This window comes from Dromaius novaehollandiae, chromosome 1, assembly GCF_036370855.1.
Source record: "Dromaius novaehollandiae isolate bDroNov1 chromosome 1, bDroNov1.hap1, whole genome shotgun sequence".
NCBI lineage: Eukaryota > Metazoa > Chordata > Aves > Casuariiformes > Dromaiidae > Dromaius > Dromaius novaehollandiae.
Window position 1 is genome coordinate 52,410,567 of NC_088098.1, and position 27,482 is coordinate 52,438,048.

The 27,482-nt window shown below is 38.7% G+C and overlaps 1 protein-coding gene across 2 annotated transcripts; it reads left to right on the plus strand.

Annotated features, from left to right (window-relative positions):
* Positions 1-98: 98 nt before the first annotated feature.
* ST13 (ST13 Hsp70 interacting protein) lies at positions 99-26,137 on the plus strand. 2 transcript variants are annotated; one of them, XM_026101626.2, is made up of 12 exons: positions 99-320; positions 5,359-5,416; positions 6,696-6,765; positions 6,874-6,944; positions 7,476-7,542; positions 8,243-8,327; positions 11,160-11,270; positions 12,726-12,828; positions 15,071-15,187; positions 15,924-15,987; positions 17,150-17,250; positions 21,540-26,137. In XM_026101626.2, the coding sequence occupies exons 1-12, from the start codon at positions 211-213 to the stop codon at positions 21,666-21,668; spliced, it is 1,086 nt and encodes a 361-aa protein (XP_025957411.1). In that variant the 5' UTR covers positions 99-210; the 3' UTR covers positions 21,669-26,137. The 2 variants fall into 2 exon arrangements, with proteins under 2 accessions (XP_025957411.1, XP_025957421.1); XM_026101636.2 differs by lacking the exon at positions 99-320 and adding an exon at positions 811-833.
* Positions 26,138-27,482: the final 1,345 nt, after the last annotated feature.

The window sequence follows — 27,482 nt, forward strand, 5'->3', positions numbered from 1 at the left end:
TAGTGGCGCCCGGCAGTCGGCCGTTTAAGGGCCACCTCTGCTTCTAGAAAGTTCCGGCCGCTGCGCGGCGGCGGGGCGTGGGCGTGGCGCGGCGGGCGTGGGCGTGGCCTCGGGGTGGGCGTGGCGCGGGCTGGAAACTTCCACGGCGCCGCGCGGCGGTTGGGCAGGGAAGCGGGTGAGCAGCAGCTGTGGCCTCCGTGCCGTTCCGCCATGGACTCACGCAAGCTGAGCGAGCTGCGGGCCTTCGTGAGGCTCTGCAAGCAGAACCCGGGCCTGCTGCACACCGAGGAGCTGGCCTTCCTGCGCGAGTGGGTGGAGAGGTCGGTCACGGGCCGCGCCGCGGCGGCGGAGGCGTTGAGGCAGCCGTTGGGGTGGTCTCGCGCGGGACGGTGGGGGGGAGGGGGCGTGTCCCGCTGGGGGGGGGGGGGGGGAGGGGAGGGGACCGCGGCGGCGGGCGGCCCCGCCGCGTGCCCGGGAGGAGGGGCGGCGGGGGGGCCCCCGTCCCCTGCCGCTGTTGGGGGGCGGCGGGGGGCGGCTGCGCCGTGCTCCCGCCCTCCTGCCCTGCAGCCGTTACGGCTCGTGCGTTAGGAAGACTTTATTTATTTATTTGTCTTAAACTTGCTCTTCTTATTGCAAATCTTGCCGCCCTCCCTCCCGGCCATTTCAGTGGCTTAGCTTTGCAGGCTGGAAGGCCCCGGAGTGATACTTACCGAGCTAATTCTCGCATTATTCAGCGGAGTTGGCTAGCCAGGCTTTAAAGGATCCGGGCTGAGTTACATGCTGGCACTTACGTTAAGCATCATTAAACATCTCACAGCTTAGAGCATGGAATGGTTCGTGTCCAAAATTTGCTTAATCGCTGGGGGTTTTGCATATTGTGTAGTTGAAATCTTGCTCTCTTGTGAGGTGTTTCATATGCATGCTATTTAAGGCTATAGATGCTTTTTTGTGCAATTGAAGCCTGTCATGGCAGACTCTTCCCAATATGAAAACGACCCTATATCTCCCCTAAGTTCCCCCAAAACTCCAAATTTGAAGAGTTCAAGTCTACTACTTGTAGAAACCCCACAGAGCCTGTGTGTTCAGCTAGGGAACATCTGTTTGGCTCTGCTAGCCACATCCCTCCTGCTCTGAAGAACTCAGAGCACTGAGGGAAGTCCTTGCAGGTACCACTCTTACAGGAGGAGAAGCTTTTATTTTGTGTCAAATTTGAATTTACTCTAAAAATTCTTGCTTTAAAATGCATCTGAAAGTATTCTAATGGTATTTTGTGTCCTATTGTAATTAGCTGGAAAACTAGTAGAGCTATAAGTGCTGATACTTAACAGTATCCTGTGTAATGAAAATTGTTTTAAGCTATTTATTGGCTCTGTTTTATAAACTGATGTTTAAACTTTTTTAAACATCTGAATACTCATGTGATTGTGAAAGCACTCCTATTTAACTTCGCTTGGTTTTACAGTAATGATTGCAGCTGTACTTACGCTTAGGAGGGAGATGCACTTGTGTTTTATCCTACTGCAGGTCCTCAGACCCTTTGCTAATGTATAAAAGACCTCAGCCACTCACCCAAACTTCCATTGTTCCATTGTGTAATTCTGAAGGTGTGAACAGACTATTGGGGAGAGGGGGAGACACTAACTTCTTTTGGCCAAAAAAAGTGTTAGGAAAGTGAAAGGTGAGCCTCTGATTTCAAATTTTCTCTGTGTTAATGTGGAAGGCTCTAACTTGCAGGTTCATTTTTAGTGTTTATGTTTGCTTAATACTGGGGTGTGTATTTTCTTGCGTGTATTGTAAGTATAAAATTTAGGTTTTTGAAATGTGGAGTGTTTTTTTTTTCCTATGGAAAAACTTTGTTGGATTTCTTTGTTTCAGAAGTTAAAAACCTAACTCAAAATAGAATCTCATATAACTCTCCTAGTGTTTATTGTTTCCGTCACATATTTGAGCTAAATATTTGGATAAATTATACAACTGAATATTTAAAGTAGTAGCCAGACTCCTTCTCATGTCAAACTGTCTGGAAGTTTGCTGGGTTCCCCTGCTCCCTTCCATAATAGCGCTGTTTGCAGTAGGACAATGACATGCTTTTTTAGGGTTTTCTCATTATTTGGAAACCCCTTGAAACTCATAATGGCCCAGGTTCAGTGGAAATATACTTGATCAGTTTTATCGTATTTTTGTCAGGCTCACCTATATTAATTTAAAAGATTTAGGTTTGGTTATGAGGGTAATGTTGCGAGTGATTTACACAGTAGTGACTAAATGATACTGAAATTCATCACACAGTTTTTCAGATAAAGTTCTAATAATTGGTCTGACCTTTTCTTAAAGCTGAGAATGATGCTAGTAGCTTGGGATGCCTGAGCATGGTGCTTGATTTCTGACTCAGTGTTGCATCAGAAATCTTAAGTCTTCTTTCATGTTTTCACATACTTATTATCTATCTGCATAACTGATACATTCCATTTCTTTATAGATACTTGTAGAGAATATATTAGTGTATGATTATATTTGGAAAGGGTTTTGATGTCTCATTTGTTCAAGCCTGTTTCTTTCATAACTGCATAAATATATAAATATTTTAGTATGAATCATTGTGAAAGGAGTCATTATAGGGGTTGTGTTTTGAAAACCTGCAGTCGAGCAAAGAAAACAAAAGCAGTCCTTAAAAGTAAGGCACAAAACTCAATTCGTAAACAGGTTTTTTTTGCCTTTTTGTTGTTTTTCAGGAAGATTGTGACCTTTTGAATTTTCTATAATCCAGTTCATCTGTAAAGATAGCTTCACTGTGAGGAAAATGGATGCAGAAATGATGGTTGCAATTCTAAAAAGTCAGAAAAGCAGCACTTCACATCACTGTGATCAGTGGAAATGTGGAGTCATTATTACAATGGAGTCCTGACAGATTCTCAAGCGTAGTTACCTGAACTGGCCAACTCTTTTCACCAGGTCTCAGCACAAAGGCTTATTTTAAAATATTTCTTTTTTGTGCATTATTTATATTGCTCAGTAACTGAGTTGTCATACAAGTGTAACTCTTATGCTCTATGTGTAGCTATTGAGTTTAAATACAGTGCATCCTTGCTGCACATTTAATCATTGTAATCAAATACTGCTTTAAGGAATGGTTTTGGAGTAACTTGCTTTGGGGTTGTTCTGGAATTGCAAATCTAGATTCAGTAGAAGATAAATGGATAGTGAAAATATTTTTAAGGACTGGGAATAAAACTGTGTGTGTGAAAGCAGTTTGTGCAGTTTGTGAAATACTGTATTCAGAAGTGCATCAATGGTAGTTAAACACCTCTCATGGACTGTTTTAACAATTCTTTCATAAAGCCCTAGGTAGGGGATCAGGGGAGGTGAAGAGGGCAGAAGAGAGACTAATCAAGTTGTACCAGCCTTGAGATGTTTCAAGGTTTCAGACTTGAAAACAGCTGATATTGAGACTGGTAACTTGGAATTGCTCTGGAATTTTAATCGTGCATTTTTAGCTTGAGCTGTTCTTAAATATATGACTGGAAGATAGGAATCATTTCTGACCTCTTTTGAATTAGAGGGTTCTCAGTGAGCCAGGCTTTGAAAAGGTCTTGTTATTTAAAAAGAATGTTACAATATTTTTCAACAAGCAGTGGATGGATGGATGTATCTTAATTTCTGAGCATTGTGCCAACATGAATAATAGCTATTAATGCTTCTAAAATACTTGAATAATTACAGTTCTCATTGGATGTGCAGAAGAACAGATATTCCTAGGCTTACCTACTCTTGTCCCTATAATGCCATTCTTTTAGTTGTTACGTCTGACCTTTTCTTGAATTGCTTGTTAGGAAAGCTAGGATGAAAGCTCTGGAATTTATATTACAGTATTGTATTATATGCTTATTGTCAGCCTGCAAAGATAAAAACTTAGGAGGAATAGTTACTACCTGTACTGTATTTTTTGCCTAGTTCTATAGTGATTTAATCAAACTGCAGTTGTTCGATCCTTGAAATATAGCATAGATTAAGTAATGTCAAAATACCAGTGGCACGTGTAGATTTTTTTAGTAACTTCAGAAGATGCCTTTTTTTTTTTCTGTAATTTAGGATGTGTTTTCCTGACAACTTATCCTGATGTAATTTAGAGGTAGTGTAGTGCTGCTCTCCTGCCCTTGGTTGCAGTATCCTTTTTCCCCTTTATGGTGTCAGGTCCTGTCAATCCTGCCACCTCCCCTTCTTCCTGTCCTCCTTCGCTCCCCCCTCCCCCTTCCCCTCCAGGTTTTTAACCAGTTTAGGGCTTGGCTGTGAGGTGCTGCTGGTGGCAGGAGAGAGGAAGGAGGGCAGGAGAGTGGAACTACAGCAGCCTGGCTTAAGTTGCTGTGTGATTTCATCCTTAGGGTTTAGTCTTGTGTTGCACAAATGTTGGCATTGCTGAAAGCAGGTAGTCCTGCTCCCTGCCAGGTCATCCTGCCTGTTTGCCCACTTCTTTCTCCTCCTCCCTGCATCATGTCTAACCAGTTGTGTGGTCCCCAAATGAGTTGGTTCAGCCTGAGCTGATAGAAACAATTTTTTCTCCCATGTAGACTTTACATGGCCAAAACAATGGAAAACTCTCAGTAGATGAGAATGCAGGGCACAGGATGGATGGGGATGGTCATCTTTGTGGCAGCCTGCCATTAGATAGGATTAGATGTTAAATGAAACAGAGCTAGAGTTTAGCCTGTGCTTATTTCTGGCTGCTGACCAAAGTCCATATAATACAGAAGTTTATCCTGTACTGAAGGAATGCTGTCTGTAAAAAGAATGCTTCTTAAGTTGTAGCTAAGTAAAGGCAAAAGGAATGAAATTGTTTTCATAGGCAGCAATTATTTTTAATTGTGCAACTGTTTGATACAAGAAAAATACCAGGATAATTGGCCATTTTTAGGCATTTAGGCTTCTCTTAATTTATTGGACGCATGTTCCAAACTAATGAGAAATAATTGCTTTTTCTAGTGTTGAAATAAAAGAATGACATCTAGTTTTGATTTGAAACAAAAGTTCTGTTTTAAAGGAAAAATCAATTTTAGCCAAGGAGGCAGCTTTTATTTGGGGAAAGGATGGGTGGGAGACATGTATGAGCACAAGTTACAGTGGAATTCCAGGTGAAAGAGCCAACAGACCCAGTGTGCATTATGTCACATTGAGACAAGGATGATAGATGCGTGATTCTATTACTGCTTTTACAGTGAATTGGATCATTATGTTTTCTGCCACAACAGAAACCTGAGATTGTCAGCAGGATTTGAATTTCTGAAGGACATGACCATATTTTGGTAATCTTTTTTTTTTCTTTCTTTCTTTCTTTTCTTTTTTTTTTCCTGTTTTGCTGAAAAGCATGGGAGGCACAATACCACCTGCTCCAGCCAATGCCTCCGCAGAAGAGACAAGTAAGGTGAGACATGGAAAATTTATCATGGAAAACTAATGTTTGGACTTTATGCAAAAATGTTGGAGAGGGAGGAGAGAAAGAAAAATTGCTGTCAATTTTCGTCCAAATAGGGTGGGTGAATATGCTAGGGTGAATGAGTACCAGATTGTGACGGTTCAAAGACAGAAACCTGCCCATTGTATGTTGTGGATGAGGATTTGTTATAGATTGCTTTCTAGTGTGTTTCAAGTGTTGTCATGCTCCATTTCCCTAATCCTGAATGTCTGATGCTCCATGCAATGCAAGTGCTGAAGAAAAAGTCTTGATTTTTATGTACTTGCTGTCTGTATGTACACCTTTTTTCTAGTCATTAGTAGCTCAAATTATAATCTGTGCATGACAAGAAATGCTAGCCAGCATGACAGGTAATGAAGTGAATAGTTAACAGTTAGCTTGCTAAGCTGATATTGTGGAGAACATCGTTTTTGAAATGTGGGTTGGGTGTTTTTTGTTTTTTAAAGGAGGATAATAAAATGGGCTTGTAGATATTGATGACAGATTTTCCCAGGCTTGAAATCCCTTTGAAAAAAAGGAGAAAATTTCTTGTTTTGGGTTTAACAAGACAGCGGATGTTAGAATTACTGGCTAGTTAGAACTGTTTAAGGAATTGTATGTGTAGGGGGTATAAATTGTGACACTGACTATAAAGACAGTTTGTCTGTGATAAAGGAGGCTATGTTAAGTGAGGGGATTCAGAGGAAAGTAGTAACATGGTTAGAAATTGGTAGGAAAACATTTGAAGAAGCATCCTAAGCACTTGGCCTTGACGGATGTAAACAATATTGTAAGCATTGAGACCTGCTCATTGCTCACTGCTAAAGGACCCTAGCTTAATACTATTAGATTGAGAGAATTTTTGATGCAGAGAATGTGTCAGGGAAGGTAGGAAGATTGGAAGGGCTAGTTAGTAGTCATTGCAAGACTGGTTCTGAATTGGGTATTGACTGGATCATTTTATTTTGGTCACTAAATTACACAGTTTGAAGGACAGGCTTTACCAATAATTGAAGTTCACGTGTCAAGATTTGGGCTCTAAATTATTTGCCTGTTTGACAGACTTAAGCTCAGAGGGGGGGAAGGAGATTTGTGTCTTAAATAAAACTCTTTACAGCAGTAGATTGCATAGAGCGATCGTTTGCTTGGAAGATTTATGTTGGGTTTTCTGATGCCTTATTACTTATTAAGGTGGGAATAGAGCATCAGTCAGAAATAATGTATGCTTACAAACATGTTTCTCTTTCAGGGCAAAGCAGAGGAACAGCCAGAGGAACCAGTTAAATCACCTGAGCCAGAAAGTGAAGAGAGTGACTTAGGTTTGGAAGATAAATGCTGTTACCGCAGTACACCAATTTGAACATGATTCTGAAAGTCCTCTCTCCATTTGCAGATGGAGCTTAATTTTGCTTTTCATTTTTCCCCAGAAATTGACAATGAGGGTGTGATCGAACCAGACAGTGATGACCCTCAAGAAATGGGAGATGAAAATGTGGAGGTAAGCACAACACTTTCAGTATGGCAGTAGGGAAGAGGGGCAGAGGTTTTGAACTGAGTCAAGAATAGTAATCAGGGCTGGGGGAAAGAAGAGGGAGAATAAGACTACCTGATCTAGGTAGCCAATCATTGCTTTGTCTCTTTTTCTCCTGAATAGAAGAACTACTAGCCTAAAACTGATTTTTTTCCTTATTCAAGGTTAGAGTCCATCAAAGAGATCCGTGGGGGGAAAAATCAAGTCAGAAAACGCCACAAAAATTATCAAAACATCTGAGAAAACAAGATGTATAGAAATCTGGCATTATTCAACTACCTTTTGAGTTTTTTTTCTAGCTCAAAATAATGGTGACTTATGTCTTCAAGGTGAAAGCAAAAAATTACATTTTTCTGAATTATGATTTTGATACAAATTAAAAAAATATTCTGGAGTCAGAAAACTGGAGCTGCCTCCTTCGGCATTGTCTCAGCTTGGTACTTCTGGCCTGGACTCTATAGCTTTGGGGTTGGTTGGTTTGTTTTTCTTTTTTTTTAGGTAACTGAAGAGATGATGGATCAAGCTAATGAGAAGAAGATGGAGGCTATAAGTGCTCTGAGTGAAGGTGATAAATTGTTTTTCAGTACATATTAAAGAATATAACATTGTTTTGTGCTCCTTTAATAAAAAAAAAAAAAAAAAAAAGTAAAAATCTTGGACCTTTTTGAATGCTTTCAAGTAGAAGAAAGCTCACTTCCTAACTACTCAGTTAGGAAAAATGTTTTGTTACCAGAATGTGATGTTTCTGTTGTATTTTACCAAGAAGTGCTTAGCGATGTTGTATTGGATAGCGAAAGCTAGCTAAGACATGAAAGCTTTTTTTAAGCACTGTCTTCCTGATGCGCCTGTAGTTGAAGGTGGAGGGGGAATCATTGCAGCATCTTAACTGTAAACTGACCACCTTTTCTTTGAATTTTGAATACTGTGTCCATTATGGGACTTCTCTACGTATTATGATTGGCGTTCTTAATGGTTTGTCTTAACTCAGTAAAAAGCTGTGTAAAGCAGTGGCTTCCTGCTTGGCTGGGTGCAAAGTCAGATGCTCAGATTTAACTAGAAAAAGTTGTTTACTTCCAGGCAGTAATTTTGGAGTCTGTTTGCATTTCAGTAGTACATAAGCAAATTCAGTTTTTTTCTTCTAGATTATGTTGATAGTCTTCCATTTAAGAAGCATCTAAGGGCATAACACTCTGCAAGGTCGGTTTGGCAATATGGATTTAATTTCACTGCATAATGACTGAAACTTTACTGGTGTTGGTGTTCAGGTGAATTTCAGAGGGCTGTCGACTTGTTCACTGAAGCCATCAAGCTGAATCCTTGTTTGGCCATCCTGTACGCCAAGAGGGCGAGGTGAGTCATTATAAACTAGTGATTTATGTTTCTGCCTGCTCTGTTATTGCCCTTAAAGAGATAAAACATACTGGAAAATTGAGGCTGTATGTACATTTAAATCAGATTAGGGAAAGAGGAAAGTACACTTAATTACATATAAGAGGAATTGTATGAACTAGATTTGCTGAAGCAGCCATCTAAAAATCTTAATTGTTGAAGTATAGAATGATGTTCTAAAATACATTGTAGTAATTAATGCCTTTTGGTATGTTAAATGAGGAAGATGCTAAATAACAAACACTTGAAACATCTAAAGATTAAGATAATGGTTGAAATAATGTCCAGTCCAGATAAGAAGTTAATTGCGGATCATGTGAATTCTCTCCCTGTTGTATGTGCTAAATACCTTCTTTCACTTGTTTCTGTTCCAACAGCCCTACATAGGAACAGGATATACCTGTTCTCAACCCGTTAAACACCCACCTTACTGCCGATTAAAGCTACCAGACTGCAGATAATGCATTAGGAACATACTGTCTGATTTGATGTGTGGTGGCCCTAGCTGCATAATACACAAACACTTATCTTTCTGATCCTTGAAGAAGGCAGGCAAGTGGTAGACAAACCAGTGGGCTGTCAAAGCCCAAGATCCTACAGATTTTTTTTCCGAACACAAAATAAGCCTACTGATCATGCACATTTGATAGCTGTGTGGATCTTCTCTGTAGTAAGATAAAACCCAAAGAAATGTTGAGCTTTTGATGGGTTTCATGTGTACTCAATCATACTGGATTAATTGGTGTCTGTTAACTCTTTGGTTCTGCTGCATCTTACTGGTACAGGCCTGGCTCTTTTTTCCTTTCCATATCAAAGTTCTTGTATGTAACACCCTTTGTACCTTATAATAACTCTTTTTTTGGGCCATCATAGTAGTTTTTTAAACTACCTCTTGTAGTGCCATATGTTCTCAGGACCAGGATGTTTTAGCAAATAGAAGAGCATCAAGAGAAGTTGAAAAAGTCTCAATTTCATCTATTGTAGAAATGAACAAAAATACATAGTACAAGTTGTAAAACCTACGGTGTCACAGCAGTACTGATCAAGTGCTGTGAGTAATCCTCCTCTCCCTGGTGGACGTGGTTTAAAATACTTTTCATGTCCTAAGACAGCCAGCAGCATTGGAACTGTCATTGGTGAGGTATAGTTTTGGGACAGCTTACTGACATATTGTTCACCTATTTATTTCTAGAAGAAAAGGTGTGAATTTATGCTTGCTTAAGTAGCCTTAATGATGAGATAACTTAAAGGTAGTCTAGTTGCTGATACATTTCTTTCAAGTAGATGTAGAAGGACAGAAGTTCTAACCCGGAGTATCTTGGATCTTGTGGATTTTGAAATTTGAGTACTTTGTCAATTCAGGAATTTTTTTTTTTTTAGTGTTTCCTGCAGAGGTTTTTGTTCAGTGCGAGATGATTGTGCCAAACACCTGAACGTCTTAAGCATTTTTTCCTAATAGTTAGTTGGATTTGCTCAAATATTGTAAAACTTGCAATTACTTCCCTTAACTGAGAAGGGAACAGGGCTACCTTCTGTAAACCTTGATGACACATCTGGTATCGAGGCATTTGCTTTTGAAAACAGCGATGAAGAACAAAAATAATGCTTTACATAGAATATGAAGATTGTAGCTAATCATTAATTCACAAACAGATGCTTAATTGTAACAGACTGTGGCTTCTTTTCCTAACAATGTGTGGTAGTAAAGCCAGTTTGACTACTCATAGTATCAAACCTAAATTAAGCCTTTGTCTGCTAAATACCTCTTTCTTGCTTTTTGTGTTGTTTGACAATCTTTAAAGGTTCTTTATAGACTCCAGTTGTATCTCTTTCTTCATACATTGTCTGTTCCAGTCTATAGGGTCCTAACCTGTTTCCCTCTATGGGCAGGTTCTGTTCTGTAGTTGAGGTTTCGTTGCCTTTCTTGGGATACTTCTCAGTTCTACTACCCACTTCTTTGAGGTGAAGGGCTGGGACCAAAATTTCACACAGTCTTCAAGCTGAGGCCCATTGTGGATTTATACAGTGGCAGGATGGTGTTATATTTTATTGTCTTTCTGGATTGCTAACCTTTGATTTTTTTTTTCCGCATGTTGGCCTGTGTGTATTGAGGAGCTTAAGGAGCAGGCTGCAAGATAAGGAGGAAAAGGATATCATGCAAGTTCAAGGAATGGCAGGATGAGTTGGGGAGAAGCATTAGAAGGAAGGCACTAAATAGGCCATGAGAGACTTCAGGGTGAGCAGCTTAAAGAGAGGAACTTGGTTTTGTGGCTTATCAGACTAGATGATTAAGCAGTTGCTTTTGTTCTGTACAGGTGATTTAAAACAGATATGCTCTTATAGTTCCTGATGGTTCTAACCGTTGATCCTTGTAGCATGTATGGAAACTCATGCTTGATTTCTCCTTTCGTTGTTTTAAAGACTTCGTAATATGGAATGCATAATACTATCTATATTTTGTTCAGCTGTTTCATCGCCATTTGTTAGAGACTGCGTAGACCATGAAATTGAACTCTCCTTTGCATTTATTTATCCTCTCCTAATGCACCAAAGTTGTTCTTGCTGGTGAGGCTTGACTCCTAACAGGTGGACTTCTGGCTAATGATTCACCTACCATGGGCAAAAACTGTAAATTTTGGTAACACATTGCTTATTACAACAAAATCTTCTGGAATTCAAGTCTTCGAATGCATCTTTGTAGCTCACTTGCTTGTTAGTCATCTAAAATTATTTCCAACTTAAGTTAGTAACTTGGTATTTGAATATATACAATAAATGTTCTCATTCCCACAGTGTTTTTGTGAAACTACAGAAGCCAAATGCTGCCATTAGAGACTGTGACAGAGCCATCAAGATTAATCCTGACTCAGCACAGACCTACAAATGGAGGGGAAAAGCGCATAGGTGATGAACTGCAACTGTACTTCATATCCTCTTCACTTACTTGTGGGGAAGAACTTTATTTATGCCTTCTGTCCTATATTTTTTTGTGATATGTGATTTGTGTATCTTGTACCTAAGAGCCATAGGCATGAGCCAAGAAACCATTATGTTAAGTGTATGTATTGATGGATTACAAGAAGGAAGGGATGATGATTTGGGAATAATCCTTCTGGCACTGCATTTTTTTTTTTTTTTTTTTAATAAACTGTCTTCTCAAGGCTTATTGCCATTCTGTATAACATCTTCTAACTGTTTGCTAAAGACTGAGATCTAGGGCTGTGGGGTTTGTTTGCTTGGTATCTTTTGCTTTTTAGTTTTATTTACTAACCTATAATTCTAAACATTGCTTAGCTGCCCTTATTCCATAGAATACTAGAGCACTTAAGTAGTAAATTCAACTGCCTATGTATTTAGGGAACTGTGTGTTTCAGTTGGAGAGTTCTAATAAGCAAACAGGGTAATTACCTAAAATGGAATTAGCCAGTGTACCCCCTTCAACTGTACTTAAAGTTTTTTCTAAAATGATAATAAATCAGCCAAAAATAATATGATGACGCTTCTTCCAGACTGTAAAAGTGGAAGGAGTGACCATTAATAGAACTTTAAAAAAAAAAAAAAAAACCAAAACCCTGCTGTATTTTAAACAGTGTTCAAAGAGTGGTTTATTAATGTCTACAATTTTAATATATGGCATGGAACCTAAGAGTGAGAAGACTAGAGCATAGTTGCATAGTTTGGTTTAACAGCTATATCTGTAAGCAAAAGTGCTTTGACCCATTGGCAATACCTCATTTACTTAAATTTTTCATTAACATAAGTTTGTCTAAATGAATAGTTAAATAGTGCTGTACAGTAGCTTTTGGGACCCCTTCAACTAAGACATGGTGCATTCCTACAGTTAGCTGGGATGTTTCAGTGCTGAATAAAAAGGGTCCACTTAAGCTTGGTTTCGTAGTGGTCTAGACTTGCACAGAACACTCGATGTACAAGGAGTGTTCATGTAACAGGGTTCAGCAGAGGAATACTGCTATTTTTTAAATACAGTTTTATTTATCAGTTTACTTCATGTGTTTAGGGTAGGGTACCTTCTCTTTAACAGCTTCTTTATAAAAAAGTGGCACTAGCTGACTTAGGTTTTTTTTTTTTCCTCATTTTTTGCTTCAAGCAAAAGTTATTGTAAGGGTATGAAGCAAGCAAGTATCCTCTAATGGCTTCATAGTCTACAGGTTGCAGAAAATCCCATAATTCTTAGCAAGACTTGAACTTCAGAAAGTCCATATAGCTGCAGGTGAAAATATCATTGTGTGCCACATGGTTGTAAATACCTTGAAGAACAGCAAGAATTCAGTTGCTGCTTTTCCCCCCCCCACCCCCGGTTCCCTCTCCTTCTGAATGTTGGTGTCTTTTCGATTCCAGACTTTTGGGTCACTGGGAAGAGGCTGCACATGATCTTGCATTGGCTTGTAAATTGGATTATGATGAAGATGCTAGTGCGATGCTGAAGGAGGTGCAACCAAGAGTAAGTGGGGAGGGATAAAAAGTAGGTTCCTTGCTTATTTGTGTTTGAAAGGCATTGCTGTCATCAATTCTTCCAGTATATGTTGTGTTGTGGGAATGTGGGATTGTTCATATGTCATCTGACACTTCAAACTAAGTTTATAAATACTTCATGCCTTAAATCACAGCTGTTGGTGGTTATGTGTAGAGAAGTTGGGTCTCTGGGGCTATGTGTGTAACTAAATTATTAAATAATATGTTAATCTCTTTAAATCTTAATAGAAAATCCCAAGTGATTGAAGTCAGCCTGGCATTTTATAACCTTGACTGAAACATTCAGAACAGCAAGAGAGCCCTCAGATAATGGACTCCCCTTCCCCTCCCACCTACCCCCAATGTTTCTGAATTGAGTATCAGAGCTTCATCCTAAACATTATGTACAAAGGAAGCATTCTTTACTGTGGTTAATACTTTCAGTCGCCCACCACATGAGGGCAGCATAATCTGTGTGAAACTGGTTTTCAGTTCAAGTGTTTGACCCCAGCATTGTTCTAAGGAAGAGCTTCTGTGTAACTAATGTTAAGACTGTTGATAGTAGACTTTTTTCAGCTCTCTTACATATTCCATTGAAGTGGTTCACTGACCACTTTGCAACTGTTGCATAAACATTCCTGTATCTAATAGCTTTAGCTGTTAGTTTTTCTACCACGTCTTTGTAGAAGATGTTCTCTGTAAAACAGCAATTCAACCCGTCGTACAAATTAAGTCTTCCATATTGGAGACTGTTTATCTGTGATAAATCCAATTGGGTCATAGGCCTCAGACTTTTTTTATAAGAGGTTTACTTGATTCTTGGCTGAAGTGGAACTTATTTCCCAGCTGATCTGCCTGTGCACAGAAGGAGCAGTGTATGGCTATTATACATTGATATGTATTTGCCAGCTGTATGGGAATATGTGTATGCAGCTTGGGGGGAAAGAGGTTTCATGGGTGATCTTTAATGCAGGTGAGAATAATATGTTCACTTAATCTGTTTGCTTCCAGCTTTTGTAGCACTCCCTCATCTGTAGCGCATCCAGGTGAAAGTCTCAAGTTAAACGTTCTAGAAGTGTTTAGTTCATTTTGAGAAATACTTAGATAGAATGAAAGTTAAAACTTTGGAGACTCTTAAGCATTTTTATGAATGAAACTTACCTCTCTTATTGATCCATTTCATGGCCGGAAGCTTTTTTGAATGTTAGGTTCCAATAACATGTACTGCTTACAGTATCAGTTGGTTCTACTGTCTGCAACTTGCTTTTTCTGGGAAAAGCTCTAGAATCATGTGGTATGAAATGAATATCTGCTAGCTAAAATAAGTTGTATCAAGACTTCACTACTTATAAAAATCATTTCTTCTTTTAAAGGGTATTCTGAAAGGATAGAATAATAGCCATGTGTAAGAAAGGTTTCTAGCCATGATCTGTACTAGCAGGGTAGCCATCATCTATAATGTTGTCCATTACAGCTCAGCAATTTGTGAAATCATGAACTGTTTTTTGCAGTACTATATAAGGGTACATTCTGGTTTCAGGAGAGCAGTGCTGCAGTTAGTATTCTATTAAGGATATGAGCTGAGTGAGGAGCCTTAGGGACATGACTGTTAACTAGCCTGTTCCACTGGGGCTGTTGAGGCAGTACATTTGAAAAAGTTGATGGTAGTAAGCAAACTTTCTCCCTGTCTGCCCTATCTTGCTTTGGTTCAGGTATTCTTCCTAGGTCTGCTTGAGCCTAGCTGTATGTACTGCATTACATTTGGAACAGCACTAACCCTATCTAAAAAGGGGAGGGGAAAAATTATTTTTCTTATTGAGCCAGTGAAAATTCCCTGTTCCAGTAGCAGTTGCTGGTATTAGCCCTGGAGGAATTAATATTTCAATGTATAGACAGGAAGATATGTGGAAGTTTAACATGCTTAAGTTCTAATTATGGTGTAAGTGCATGAGCTCGGGGTGGGGGTGGAGGGGGGAAGCATGCTAGCATGCTAGAGTGCATGTTCTAATGAACCTAAGTAGAGCCTGGTAGACATAAATGATTGTGATTGGGTTAGAGAGTAAATTGCAAGTGGTTCCTAAAACAAAGAGATTCTAAAGATGTGAAATCATAAACCTTATTTTTAAGAATTATAAAAACCAGATAGTTAAGCTTAGTTATATTTAATATTGAAGTATGTTATATGTGGTATACTAGAAATGGACATGAAATCTGATATTGTATTGTAACAGGCTCAGAAAATTGCAGAACATCGCCGAAAATATGAGCGGAAGCGCGAAGAAAAGGAAATCAAGGAAAGAATGGAGAGAGTGAAGAAAGCACGAGAAGAGCATGAGAGAGCACAAAGGGTGAATACTTAGACTTTTTAGTGTTTCTTAATCAGTTGGAGAGTGCCACAGTTGTTTTTGTTAAAATGAATTGCACATAAGGAAATCATTTTCATTTTGCATCTTTAAATTTTGGAGAGTTGACTTCTGTCTGGGTTACTTTACCAATAATGAAATCTGAAGAAGAGGGTCTTATACTGCTTCTGCTTCTTATGACAAAAATAGACTCTGGGTCTCTTCTAATCCTGTATTTTAATAATTCAGTTATTGTATAACTGTATCAGAAAAACTTTCACTTAGCATGCTTGTTTCCCTCAGAGTGTGTGGGGGGGTTGTTAAATTCAGGATAGTCCATTGTTTTTCTTCCTCACATGCTGACACACTGTTTGCTAGCTTTTTTTCCTACTTTAACTGATACATTTTTACAAGTTATGTGGGGGGATGGGAGTTGGCCTAAATTTTCTAGGGCTAACAGGCTAGAACAAATTGTATGGTTCATATTCAGTAAAAACACACTCAACTTACCTACCATTATTTTAGTATGTTTTTTCCAGATATCGCTGTCTTGTCTGTTGGCTGTAGTTCTTTATATAGTCAAGTGCTTCTTGTTTATTGCTGTAGCCTACGTGCCTGAAACAGCTATCTTTTTCCGCCCCAAATCAACTGAGCAGTAGAAAACGGGCTGCACTTTTATTGCTTTCTGTGGAAAAAGGCTGTAATTTTGTTACTTTCTGGAATGATGTCCTTTTGTCTTCAGGAGGAAGAAGCAAGACGACAGGCAGGAGGAGCTCAATTTGGTGGTTTCCCAGGTGGCTTCCCAGGTATTTCATTTTTAAGCACTGATAGCTGAGGTGGAGGTGACTGGTCTTCCCATAGGGAGCTGGCCTTTTTTATTATCACCACAATCTATACAGCCTTTCTTCTCAAGGCCGAGAGAAAAACGTGTGAAATTTAGAGCTTGTCAACAGATGGCTTTTTTTACACAGTGGCAGGAAGTAGGATGGGATTTTTTTTCTCTTAAATGTGATTCATGCTGAATTCATTATGATTAATGGAATGAAAGGATGCAGGTCTGAGAAAACAAAGATGTAGTATTTGCTTAACAATGCATGATGAAAAACTTGTATAAAAATGTTTTCTAAATTACCCAGAATGGCTTGAACAGTTTCTGCTTAAGAACAATAGTATTAAAGTGGAAAATTTGAGTTGAATATTAGGGAAATGTGTGCTGTCTTGCAAGCTATGTTGAACAGAACAGTTTCTTAAAGGAGGTGGTACAGTCCACCCTATAGAAAAGCTGTAACTTTGCTATTCTTCAGAGAACTGTTCTTGAACAGTTTCATGGAAAGCAGGCCTTCCATGATATTCTTGATTCTCTAACTTGCTGTACCTAAAAATAAGTGCTAGTGCTCTTGAAAACTGAGACAGGTGGGGTAGGCTGGGCGCATGTTCCAACAAAATCAGTTTGTCAGGGGAAGCAAATGGAGAAAAATTATATTCACCCTGCTCAGCACAACTGGAGTATATGCTGATTAAGCATTCAAAACTGGAACCTCAAGCATTTTGCTTTAGGGTTGTTTTGGTTTCCCTTTTGGTACCATTTTTCAAACCTAAAATTCCTGCCTATGTGGAGTGTGCCTGAGACAAGCTACTGATCTGCTGTTGCCCCAAGTTGTTCACCCCATGCAGCTGGTTTGTTAAGTTAACCAGAAAATAACTGTATCTCTGTGCAAGGTGCTAGAATCTGACACTTGTTATAAGCGTCCCCTTGGATTAAAAATACAGATTAAATGAGATGCAGACCTTCACAGAAAGAGCAGGTGAAATGCCAGCTTTCCGTTTAATGGAGCAACTGTAGCCTTGTGGAAGATACGGCTTTGGAGGTGTGATAAAGGAAATATGTCTTACTCTCTCTGCACGAGCTCATAGTTAGATGAATTAAACCTTTTTCCATTGTGTATTCTTGTTGTCTTGGATTTGCAGGTGGATTTCCTGGGGCTATGCCTGGAGGTATGCCAGGAATGGCAGGTATGCCAGGTCTCAATGAGATTCTCAGTGACCCAGAAGTCCTTGCGGCCATGCAGGTGAGGATTTGGTAAAATCAAAGCTAACTTGAGAATGAGGGAAAGACAGTGCCCGTGAGCTAAGGGAAGGAAGGAAGATGTGACCTTTTTGATAGCAATAGAGTGCTTGCTTATTTCTGTTGTGAAATTCTCTCCTTGTGTGTGGCACCAGACTGTCTGGAATCAATGCTAGCTGTTTTTCAAATTGACAGGACCTTAATTAAAGGTCCGTTCCCCCCACCCCCCAACAGTGTACTTGCGTACAATAGAGTTCTTCAGCTTTTTGGCATGTTGAGTCTGTTAGATGGTTGTCTTCTACAGAGTATTAATTGATTTCCTTCTTTTTGAATGTACAGAAATTGTAGTGAGATAATTATGCACAAATGAAGAATGATTGTTACTATTATTGCAGCACAATATAATACAATTGTGTTGACATGAGAATTGCCTTTCTCTTCAGAGAGTCCAGTGTTCGTTTTTTGCCAAAGGCAAGCTAGTGTTGGATTATTTCCACATTTAGTATTTTCAAAATTCATGTTCAGAAAGCTTACTCCCCTGGTGGGGTTGGTTAATTGTTGAATTAATTGCTCAGTGTCGTAACTGGTTTTACAGAAGAACACTATTCCAGCAGATCACAGTGGAGCATATCTGACAACATCAGTTTTATAGATAGGTGGGCTAGACAAAATCTGAGCTATGTAATTATATTTACATACTAATATGGTCAAGTATGACAGTGTCTTGTCACTTTTTCTGGATTCATCTGGTTAAACTAGAGTTTCGTGATGTTCCAAGGTCGTCAAATAGCTATATTGCATATACGGTTATGATCCTCTTCTAAATAAAAGCATAGCAAGGGACCATTACTTGATGTGCCCTCAAATTGTGAAGAATGCAATATTTTCCATATAAAAGTACATGACTTTTCTTAATGTTTGCTGGTATTTGGAAATACACCTTTACTTGAGCTGCTACATTCTGTAATGGTGACTTGCATCCAAACCATCCAAAAAAAAAAAAAAAAAAAAAGACTTGTATTCATTACCTGGCTACCTTACACTGTAATATAGGAGTTTGAAATGACAGTTGCTGAAAACAGAGCTTTGAAGTGCAGTTAAATGTTAAGTGCTTGCAAAATGCCTTTGAGCTGCATTGCATGCTGATGATATGTACCCCAAAATACTGTAGTACTCTGCTGAAAGGTTAAGAAAATGCTGTCACCAGTGCAACAAAGTCTTGGGTCTCTTGTTGATCTCTTTTTGTCCAAACTTGAAACCTAGCCATAATCTTTTCAGCATGTCACCCTATATTTGCACTATCTTCTTTTCCTACAATGTCCAACTGACTATATTCTGGTATTCTGTATCGGAGCGTAAGCACTGGCCTTAAAAGGCATTAGTAGTTGTTACTGTTTGGCTTGCTTCTGCTCAGTGCAACTACAGAATATGTTGAAGGAAAATGGTAGCTGGCAGCTGTTAGCACAGAGCTTAACTATGGGGTGTTACAGAAAAGTCTGAAGACACCAATTCACACAAGTCTCTCCCAAATAGTTATTCTTAAGGCTTTATTTTAACTGACACGTGTGCGGAGTCTCTTCACGGTAAGGGAATTGCTGCTGAAACTGGAGTTACGTTGAGAGTAAAGGCCTTCTTCCCATTCTCTAGTCAGCTAGTAGGCTATCGTCTGCTCATCTTTGAGACTTCTCCACGAGCTAACATTGAAACATGCCCGAGTTTGTTACCGTCCTGGTAAACCTTAAAACTGTGCATGCCTGAACATGAACTAAATTAAACTGGTTTCACTGTCACCTTTACCTTGTCACCTGCAGAAGCAGGCTACCTATGGATAAATTGATAAAAGTTACTGCTTATCATCAGCATATAGATAAGAATCTCTGCAAACTGGTATAAAAGCTTCCTTCTTGACAAAAATTTTTGGTTCCATTATCTGAAGATTTTTTTTATCTTCAGGGTACATACTTTTTTCTTTCTCAAGTCGTGGCTGATGCTAGTCTCTTATGTGCAAAAGACTCAACTGTGGTAAACCTGTTGGTATATTTCTTTCCAAGGCTTCTTGGCAATAGTAGTTGTGATCTTTTGTGATAACTTCTAATGCATCTTATTTTAGCCAGCCTCTCCCTAAGTGTTTTAGCCTCAGAAGAATTTGCTGAGATGGGTATCCTTGGGGGAGAGGTTAATGCTTCTCTTATTTCACTATTCTGTCTGTCTGGAGAGGTCTGTAATACTTTATCTTGCATGTGCAACTGCTTTCTCTGGATATGACATGACATTTGTGTTTTGGAGAGCATTCATGGGTTAAATATAAATCTTTTTCAACAGGAGTGACGTATAAGATGACCCTGTAGATTACTTATTTGGCATATAGTCACATGTTGGATGCAGGCTTCCAAAGAAGTGTATACATTAGAAAAAAGAATAGTGATGACTATTTTCTCTTAGAAGTATTTTTCATCCTTCTGCAACTAAAGACTAGAGCATTAGAAAACTCTGAATGTTTGACTAATACTGTTTATGGAATGGTTCAATTTCCCTGTTAGATGTTGACATTTCAGTAGATTAACTGTTATGGTAGCCTTAAAAATCTCAAATTTTATTCTGAAAGTATTGTTCATGAGTCTGAAACCTTGATTGTATGTGTATCAGTTAAATTTCTTTAAACAAAGTCTAAGGTTGACTTTCAGGAAGAGTTACACAAGTGCTGAATAACTTACTTGCAGTCCATTCATAAGACCATAAAACATCTAGCATGGAATTGGAGGCTTAACATTAAATTTAGGTGTGCTTTGACACTTAGGATCCAGCGACTGAACTTATTCTGCTTTGTATTCTGAATTCATGTATAGGTGGAAAGACAGATTTAGCAAGATGACTCTTCTTTATAGTTTTATGCCCAGAAATTTGAGAGGTCTGGATTTGTGGAAGTTTTCTGTTCTTTGCACAGGAATCCTGTAAAGTGGCAACGATAAATCTAGTGCCTGTTTTCTGAACTTCAGCATACTAGTTTTCATAGACTTTGCCGATTGCCCTTTGGGGGGGAGCAAAAACACTTGTAAATGCCTCTAACAAAAGATAAGACTTGAGTCTTTCAGTTCCCAACATGTATAACACATGACTGAACCATACGGGTGATTTCAGTGGAGTACACACCTACCAAATGCAGTCGTGGATCAGACTTGTTAAACAGCTTTTGTCTGTGTCTGATGCTAGAGTAGATACAGGGTGGTGTTGCAGAGCAGACAGCTCTGAGGACACGGTTAGTTTTTGATGTTTCCAAAGAATACATCTGTGGGAGCAGTGGGATAGAAGTCTAGGGAAGATTGTATGTGTCACTGAAACTATTTAAATGTGCTAGAAGGAACAGCAAATGAAAACTACAGCTAATCCAGATGCTTTGTACTGGACATAATAAACTGCTTACATTTTAGCTGGGTTAAAACTTGAATCTTTTATGCATAAGTTGCTTACAATGGAAACGCTTTTCAGGATGAGATGTACAACCAGTCTATACAGATTATTTATTAAAAAGCATAATTCAAAACATTCATGTGTAAAATGGGTTTAAAAAAAAATCAGTTCTAATTCAATGGAAGCCAAAGGTTTACTAGCAGTACAGAAGAAAGTGTTAGCATTTCTCAGACTAAATAGGGAAGATAAAGGTGGTATTCTTTTGACCACTGTCTTTAATATATATGTGAATGTATTTGTCAGCCACAACACAGTAGTGTAATGAGAGATGCAAGGTTTTCTTTGAGTTATGAGAGGAGATAGGGAATGGTTGCCTGAGAATCAGATGCATTTTTAAAAAGCCAAATATTTCCACTTCATCTGCTCACAGCCCAGCAAATTAAAGTTTTTTGCTGCTGGAAGGAAAAGGGGTGATTAGGGGCCCCTGCTTGGTGGAGGGTTATCCTGTCATGAATGCTGCACACAGAGCTCCTGCCTCCTCCTCCAGAATGCATTTGAAGATGCTTGAATAGAAATAATCCAATAAGCGTGGACAAGTCTGGCGGCTGTTTTGGGGAAAAAGAATTGTCATCGTATCCCCCTTCTCATACATAGTGCTATTAGTATAGCAATTTCAGTAATGACTCAGGTGTTTACTGATGAAATGTTATCAGCATGCACTGTGTCACTGGATTTCTTTAGACACCTCCTATCTAAAACTCTTACCTAGTTTTGACATGTTAACAACTGAGCAAGACTAGACTCATCTTGGAACCACATAACCACTAACTCTTGTAAACTTGCTTTATAAATGCACTAATTTTTTGCTTTTTTTCTGTCCTGCAGGATCCAGAAGTTATGGTTGCATTCCAAGATGTTGCCCAGAACCCAGCAAATATGTCCAAGTACCAGAATAACCCCAAGGTCATGAATCTCATCAGTAAATTGTCTGCCAAATTTGGCAGTAAACCATAAAATCCCTGGTTCTTAAAAATCATATCTGAATGGGAAGGATTGATTTGGCTAACCAGTGTTGCAATAAAACAAACCATTTTACCTCTGATCTTCTTAAGAAGAGAAATGGGGTGTTCTAAAGAGAATTGCTCTCTAGCCCCATGTGTTGAACTTACTAATGATTGGTTTATAGCACTCAAATTATATTCAAGTAACACATACTTTCAACCATCCCTCCTTAGGCACCTAAGAGTTTGCAAACTTTTATTATAAGTATTAAAGACAGTTTCCTTAAAATGAAGACTCTTGTATGAAATTGTAATATTCTCGGATATAAGATACAACCTCTTATGGTTTTGGGGTTTTTTTTATTATTACTCTCAGTGGGCAAAGAGGAAGGAACTTTAACAGATGAAGTCTGTCTTACCCACTTAGGACAGAATAGTTGATCTCGTTATAAATAGCAAAAATAAGACTAGTGTGAAGAATTAACTGGATAAAGGAATTGTCTGCAAATACAAGTCCTTATTTTTTTAAATGGGTGACTGACTTTATAAAACTATTAAAAATATATATATATTGATATAACCATGCTAGCTAGTTATACACTGGAACTTCTGGCAGTACTGCAAATAATTCTTATTTTGATTACCACAACTGTGCAGCAAAGGTGAAGTCCTATCCTTTGCACAATCTGGCATGACATACATATTGCAGATGCCACAGAAGTTTTGTTGCTTGCTCAATTCTTGTCCAGCACCTTCATGTAACATTTTATTTATCAAGCTGGGTATGGAAGAGCAGCGTATTGTCTGTACTTGCGCTCTTACCCTTCCCCAGTTGGCAGGTCCTCAGCTGGTTGCACTTACCTTTCCTTGGGGCTGTGCTTACCAGGTTTCATCTATTTGGAAATTTTAGGGAAGGGAATCTTGTTCCTATCACTACCTCTGTCCTGTTGAATGCAAGCCATCCAGAACATGTAAATGCAGAGTTATAAATCAGTTAAGGGGAGAGTCCCCAGCAAAATTGTAGCTCTGGGTTCTGAATGGGTTTGAGTCCTTGACATGCTTACAGACAAAATTCCTTGGCCAAAGTTGTTGGTGTTTTGTTTTGTTTTTTTTCTTTTTATATATCCTGCTGTCTGTTTAGAGATGATGACTCTTCCTTCACCGCATACTGTAGTCTTCCATCTTTTTTGTATCCCTTAAAAAAAAAAAAAAAAGAAAAAAGAAAAAGAAAAAAGCTGTTGTCCTGGTTTCATATTTCGATTCATTGTGATAAAGAGGAAAAGGTGAAGTAATTGGAGCAGACAAACATACTTCTAACACTTGTGAATTAACAGCATGGGTATCCTTGAAACAGCATGTCTGTGCTGATTATGTTCAATGGATTTGTGACTACCAATAAAGACAATTGTTGCTTCTCTTTGTCTTAGCTAAAACATTACCCTTCCATGGAGAAATTATGATTATCTGTTCACCATTTAAGTCTCAACACTTCTGTGTTATCCTTTGGTAATTCTGTATCTTAAGCCATAATTGATGTTACTGTTCTTAATTCAATCTGGATTGGTATAGGAACTCAACAAGAAGTGCAAAAAATAAATCTCCAAATGCATTTTTGTCATACTGATAAGCCTGCAGAATGAAATGTGAATCTTTTTGCTTAAGAAATATAGTTCTGAATACTTCTAGGAGCCTTTAAAAATAAAGTATGGTTTTGAAAAATAAAATTTCTTGGGTTTGTGTAACTTTCTGGTAAAACCTATTCTGTTTAAATCATTCATGTGGGAATACTTTGATTAAACTGTATATAAAACTTGTGATTTAAATCAGAACCAAATGCTTAAGGGCTTGTCTTCATGACAAAACAAATTTAAGTTATGATCCAAGTGTTGCTTTGTACCTGTTCTTTGATCACACTTTGATCTCCACTTCCTGTAAGGAGATGCTTAAACTCAAAGTAGGTCACCCCTCAGTATAGGTTGAAACTCCACTTCTACTTCATTCAAGCCAGTCTGTATGTGCTGTGCATAAATTAGAGTACCCTTAATACAGATTCATTCCCTATGCTTTCCTATTACTCCATCTTAGCTCTTAGTGTCTGTCTATATGTGACTGGTTAAAAGTAGGGCGCTAACTCCAGCTAGTATAAATGGTCATCTTTGTGTCCTGCCTGCTTGCTTACATATCAGTTGCACTTGTTCAGAGCCCACTGACTCAAGAAAAATGTTCTCCCTTAATTTTGGTGTCAGTTTTAGCCATCTAGATGAATTCTTGTGACTCTGTGGAAATGCACATCCTGTGACTGCTTTGGTGTGTGGTGGGTTTGGGGCGGGGGGAGGACAGACATGTTTTTAATGCTCTCCATTAAGTTAATTGAAGACACTTTCAGACCTCCTCTCATTTCCCCAAGCTGCCATGTGGACATCTAAGCAGCTGAACTGGTTTGAACAGAAGTGCAAGTGTGGAAAGTATACTTGCACTGGAGACCAGCAAAGATGATAACAGTTCCTAATGTAGGATATAAGTAGCTCTATGAGGAAATTACTGTTTTGTTCAGTGTTTGCTCCAAATATGTACTGCCAGCTCCTTCAGGTTATGTGCTTCTATTGTAGTACATGGTAGGGATTATTTGTAAAAGTACAGTGACAGTGATCAATTTAGCTGATGATTTGACTCTAAAAGTACTTGAGCTGCCACTGTGTATGAATGGCTCAGGTGGCATAGTGGGACAACTGAAGGGCTGCATCATGTTCAGATGAGCTTTTCTGTCATCTGAGGCAACTTATGCAATGCGCTCTTGGGCTTATCCTATGCCATGGATGAGGTGACCTGTTAGGCCAGAGGTTATAATACCCCTGCAGCTTAAGTTTATGGGGAGCAAAAGAGTGGTAGCCCTGTTGTGTTGTATGAGTTTGAGTGAGCCATCTTCCTGTTTGGTTCAACTGCTACCCCAAGGGATTATAGGAAATGTCAGGTCAGATTCTACTTCTCAGACTGTACTACTTCACAGTGAGCCCGACTAAGCTGTAGTATGGAGAATTCAAGGCTTGGTGCCTGTCTCATAACTTAATTTTTGGAAACAAACTTTCTCTTACGTAAGTGCTGGGCTGTGAATAAAAGCCATTTATCAAAGTGGCCTGGTTTGTCTTATGTTGGAAGCTAATAAACAGATGGGTGGAAGCCAGACTGTCTCAAAGTTAGATGGAGGCTGGTGGGATAAGAGTGGACTAAGCAGTGATAGGCCAGGGGCAGAATGGGTCAATAAATGAGTGTTAGAAAGCCTGTAATGATGAAAGTATGTGGTAGAAACAGATGCTACTACTACTGGCCATCTGCAACAAGCTGCAGTTTAAAACATATATTTTCGTTTTTCTTGCATGTTACCTTCAGGGCCTTTGCATAAAGCCTGTCCAAGCCTTAAGTCCCATATATGTCTGTATGTCTCTCTCTTCTGTGAGATGTAGAAGTAAACAGTATTATGGGAGCTTGTAGCCACTGCTGTCTGAACAGAATACTTGACACAAAGGGACAGGAGATTGCAGACCTAGGCAGGATGAGTTGGAGCCAGGTCACCTTTGGCATGTATCTTCCTGCAGATCCTGATTGGAAGTGTTTAGAGCCTTGTCTGAAATTCCTAGGCTATCTAGGTATCTAGGCTGAGGGATATCGGAGTGCTTTCAGGGTTGTATGGCAAGTTGGTTGCTAGTGTAGTGGTAGAGGCTATAGAGTTTCCTCTCATGGGCTGAAGGGCAGTCTGATAGTGGCTGGTGTCCTCAAGTAGGTGGGTGATTCACTAGGAAAATGGTAGCAGTATTTTCTTCTGATGACAAGATCTCTCAAACCTCAAACAGCTTTGTGGAGATGGGCCTCAACCTTACTTCATAAATAAGGGAGTGAGAGCAGCATCATAAAAACAAACAAAATGAATCTGGATTACCAAAGAGCTGAAATAGAATAAAAATGGCAGCTTCCAACTGGATGCAGAGACTGGATGCATTGAGTATTATAGGACAAGTCGCAGGAGTTCAGGAGTGTGATATAGGCAAATGTAAATACAGGAGAAGCAATAACAGTTTTGAGGTGATAAAGAAATGGAGCAGGTCAGATGGTGGCTCTTTGATCCATGCTACAGAGCAATGAAAAATTTCAGGTGGCTTTGCCTGGGCTAAGATCAGTTGAGTCACGTTGTGAACCAGAGCTTAGGTTAAGTTACGATCTCCTAGTATGGTCCTCCCTAACAGAAACCTTCCTTTTCCCTCACTGACTGGAGGTCCTATTGAATGTAAATATATACCCAGCACTTTCCTATAAATCTGAATCTTGATGACTAACCAAATCAAGATGTTAACTTATGATCTTGCTAATGTAATGTTATTACTGTACCTGTCTCTGATGTACAAATATGCTTTTGAAATGTATATTCTAGATGGCTGATCTCAGATGAGCTTGAAATCTGCTTGTCAATAAATAAACATTTGGATAATGTGTTACGACTCTTTTTTTAAATAAGTGGAGGACACTTTGGGCAGCACTGGGGTTGCACATATATAAGTACATTAACTTATTAAAAAATAAAACACTGGGTTCTTTTAATATACAAACATTTCAGTGGCTAGAAGAATATGAATTTCTTAATTATTTCTGTAAGTAAGTGTGAAAGAGATCATAAAACTGGGGATAGCAATTTATCTTAGAATTTCATCCCTAAGTACAGCTGCTGAAGTAGTCAATAAGTATAATTTGTATAGAAAAAATGCACTCAGAAAGAAAAGATACTGTATTTGTGAACTGTATAGTAAATAACAAGGAGGTGGTCTCCATCAGTTAATAGGAAAAGGCATGCCATTATTAAAACCTGTAGTTTCCGAAACATAATGTTGTTTCTTGAGAGAATAAGAGTTTCTAGAAATGAGTTAGTTCACATTCTCCAGTCAGAAAGAAAAATACCATAGCAGAAAGCAGGAGCAGTCAGCTTATAACCACTGCAGTGTTTAAAGTAATAAAATTACTTTTTAGAACTAGATGGAAAATATCAAGGTATTAAATTGGGAGTGAAGTGGCTAAGTTGCTGCCAAATGCACTTCCTCTCATAAGAGAAATGAAAGTTAGCCATCAGCATCCAGTCCTCATCTGAAAAACAAAAGCTCCAAATGTGATCTGCGCTTTCCTACTTCAGAATAGGAAAAAAAAAATCTGACTGGGAAAAAAAGATTATTGTTAACATAGTTTATGAGGAAAAATGAAGACAATTCTTCTAAAAGAAAATGTTTTCTAGCTTTTACTCTAAAATAAAGGAAAAATGCTTGACAAAAATAAGTCTTCAGAAAGCATTCTGAGAAACTTTCCCACAAGAGGCTATAAAAGAAAAATACAAGCTAGAGGAAATCAAAATAATATAGATTATTGGCCTTTTAGGAAAAAAAAAAACCAGAAGACCACAAAGGTGGATATTAGAGCAGATGTTAGGCATTTATCAAGTGTCTGGGAAAGAAAGACACCAAGGGAGCAAAATTTGTTTTTTGACAATTATCTAGTCTACATAAAACTAAGGGGTTAAGAATTTTTGTGCTGAAGTAATAAGGCTATTGAACAATCAGCATGATAGGAAATATAATTTAATAATGGCAAATGCAAGTAATTTAAGCTGAAAAAGTGTTTACATTTCTCTGATATGTCACCTGACCTAAATTGTGTAGGGAAAACTCAGCAGCATTCCAGAAGATCAGTCAAAATCTGTCCAGTTCTGTAATAGGCAAAGCACTTAAGGTTTTTCTTTTCTTTTCTTTTTAAGAAATGAACATTTAAATATGTTTATTATTACAATGCTTTC

Coding starts and splice junctions, on each gene's coding strand:
- ST13 (XM_026101626.2), top strand. CDS start 211: ATGGACTCACGCAAGCTGAGCGAGCTGCGGGCCTTCGTGAGGCTCTGC. Junction 12,829..15,070: donor TGAAGGAGGTGCAACCAAGA/GTAAGTGGGGAG, acceptor GTATTGTAACAG/GCTCAGAAAATTGCAGAACA. Junction 15,188..15,923: donor AGCATGAGAGAGCACAAAGG/GTGAATACTTAG, acceptor TTTTGTCTTCAG/GAGGAAGAAGCAAGACGACA.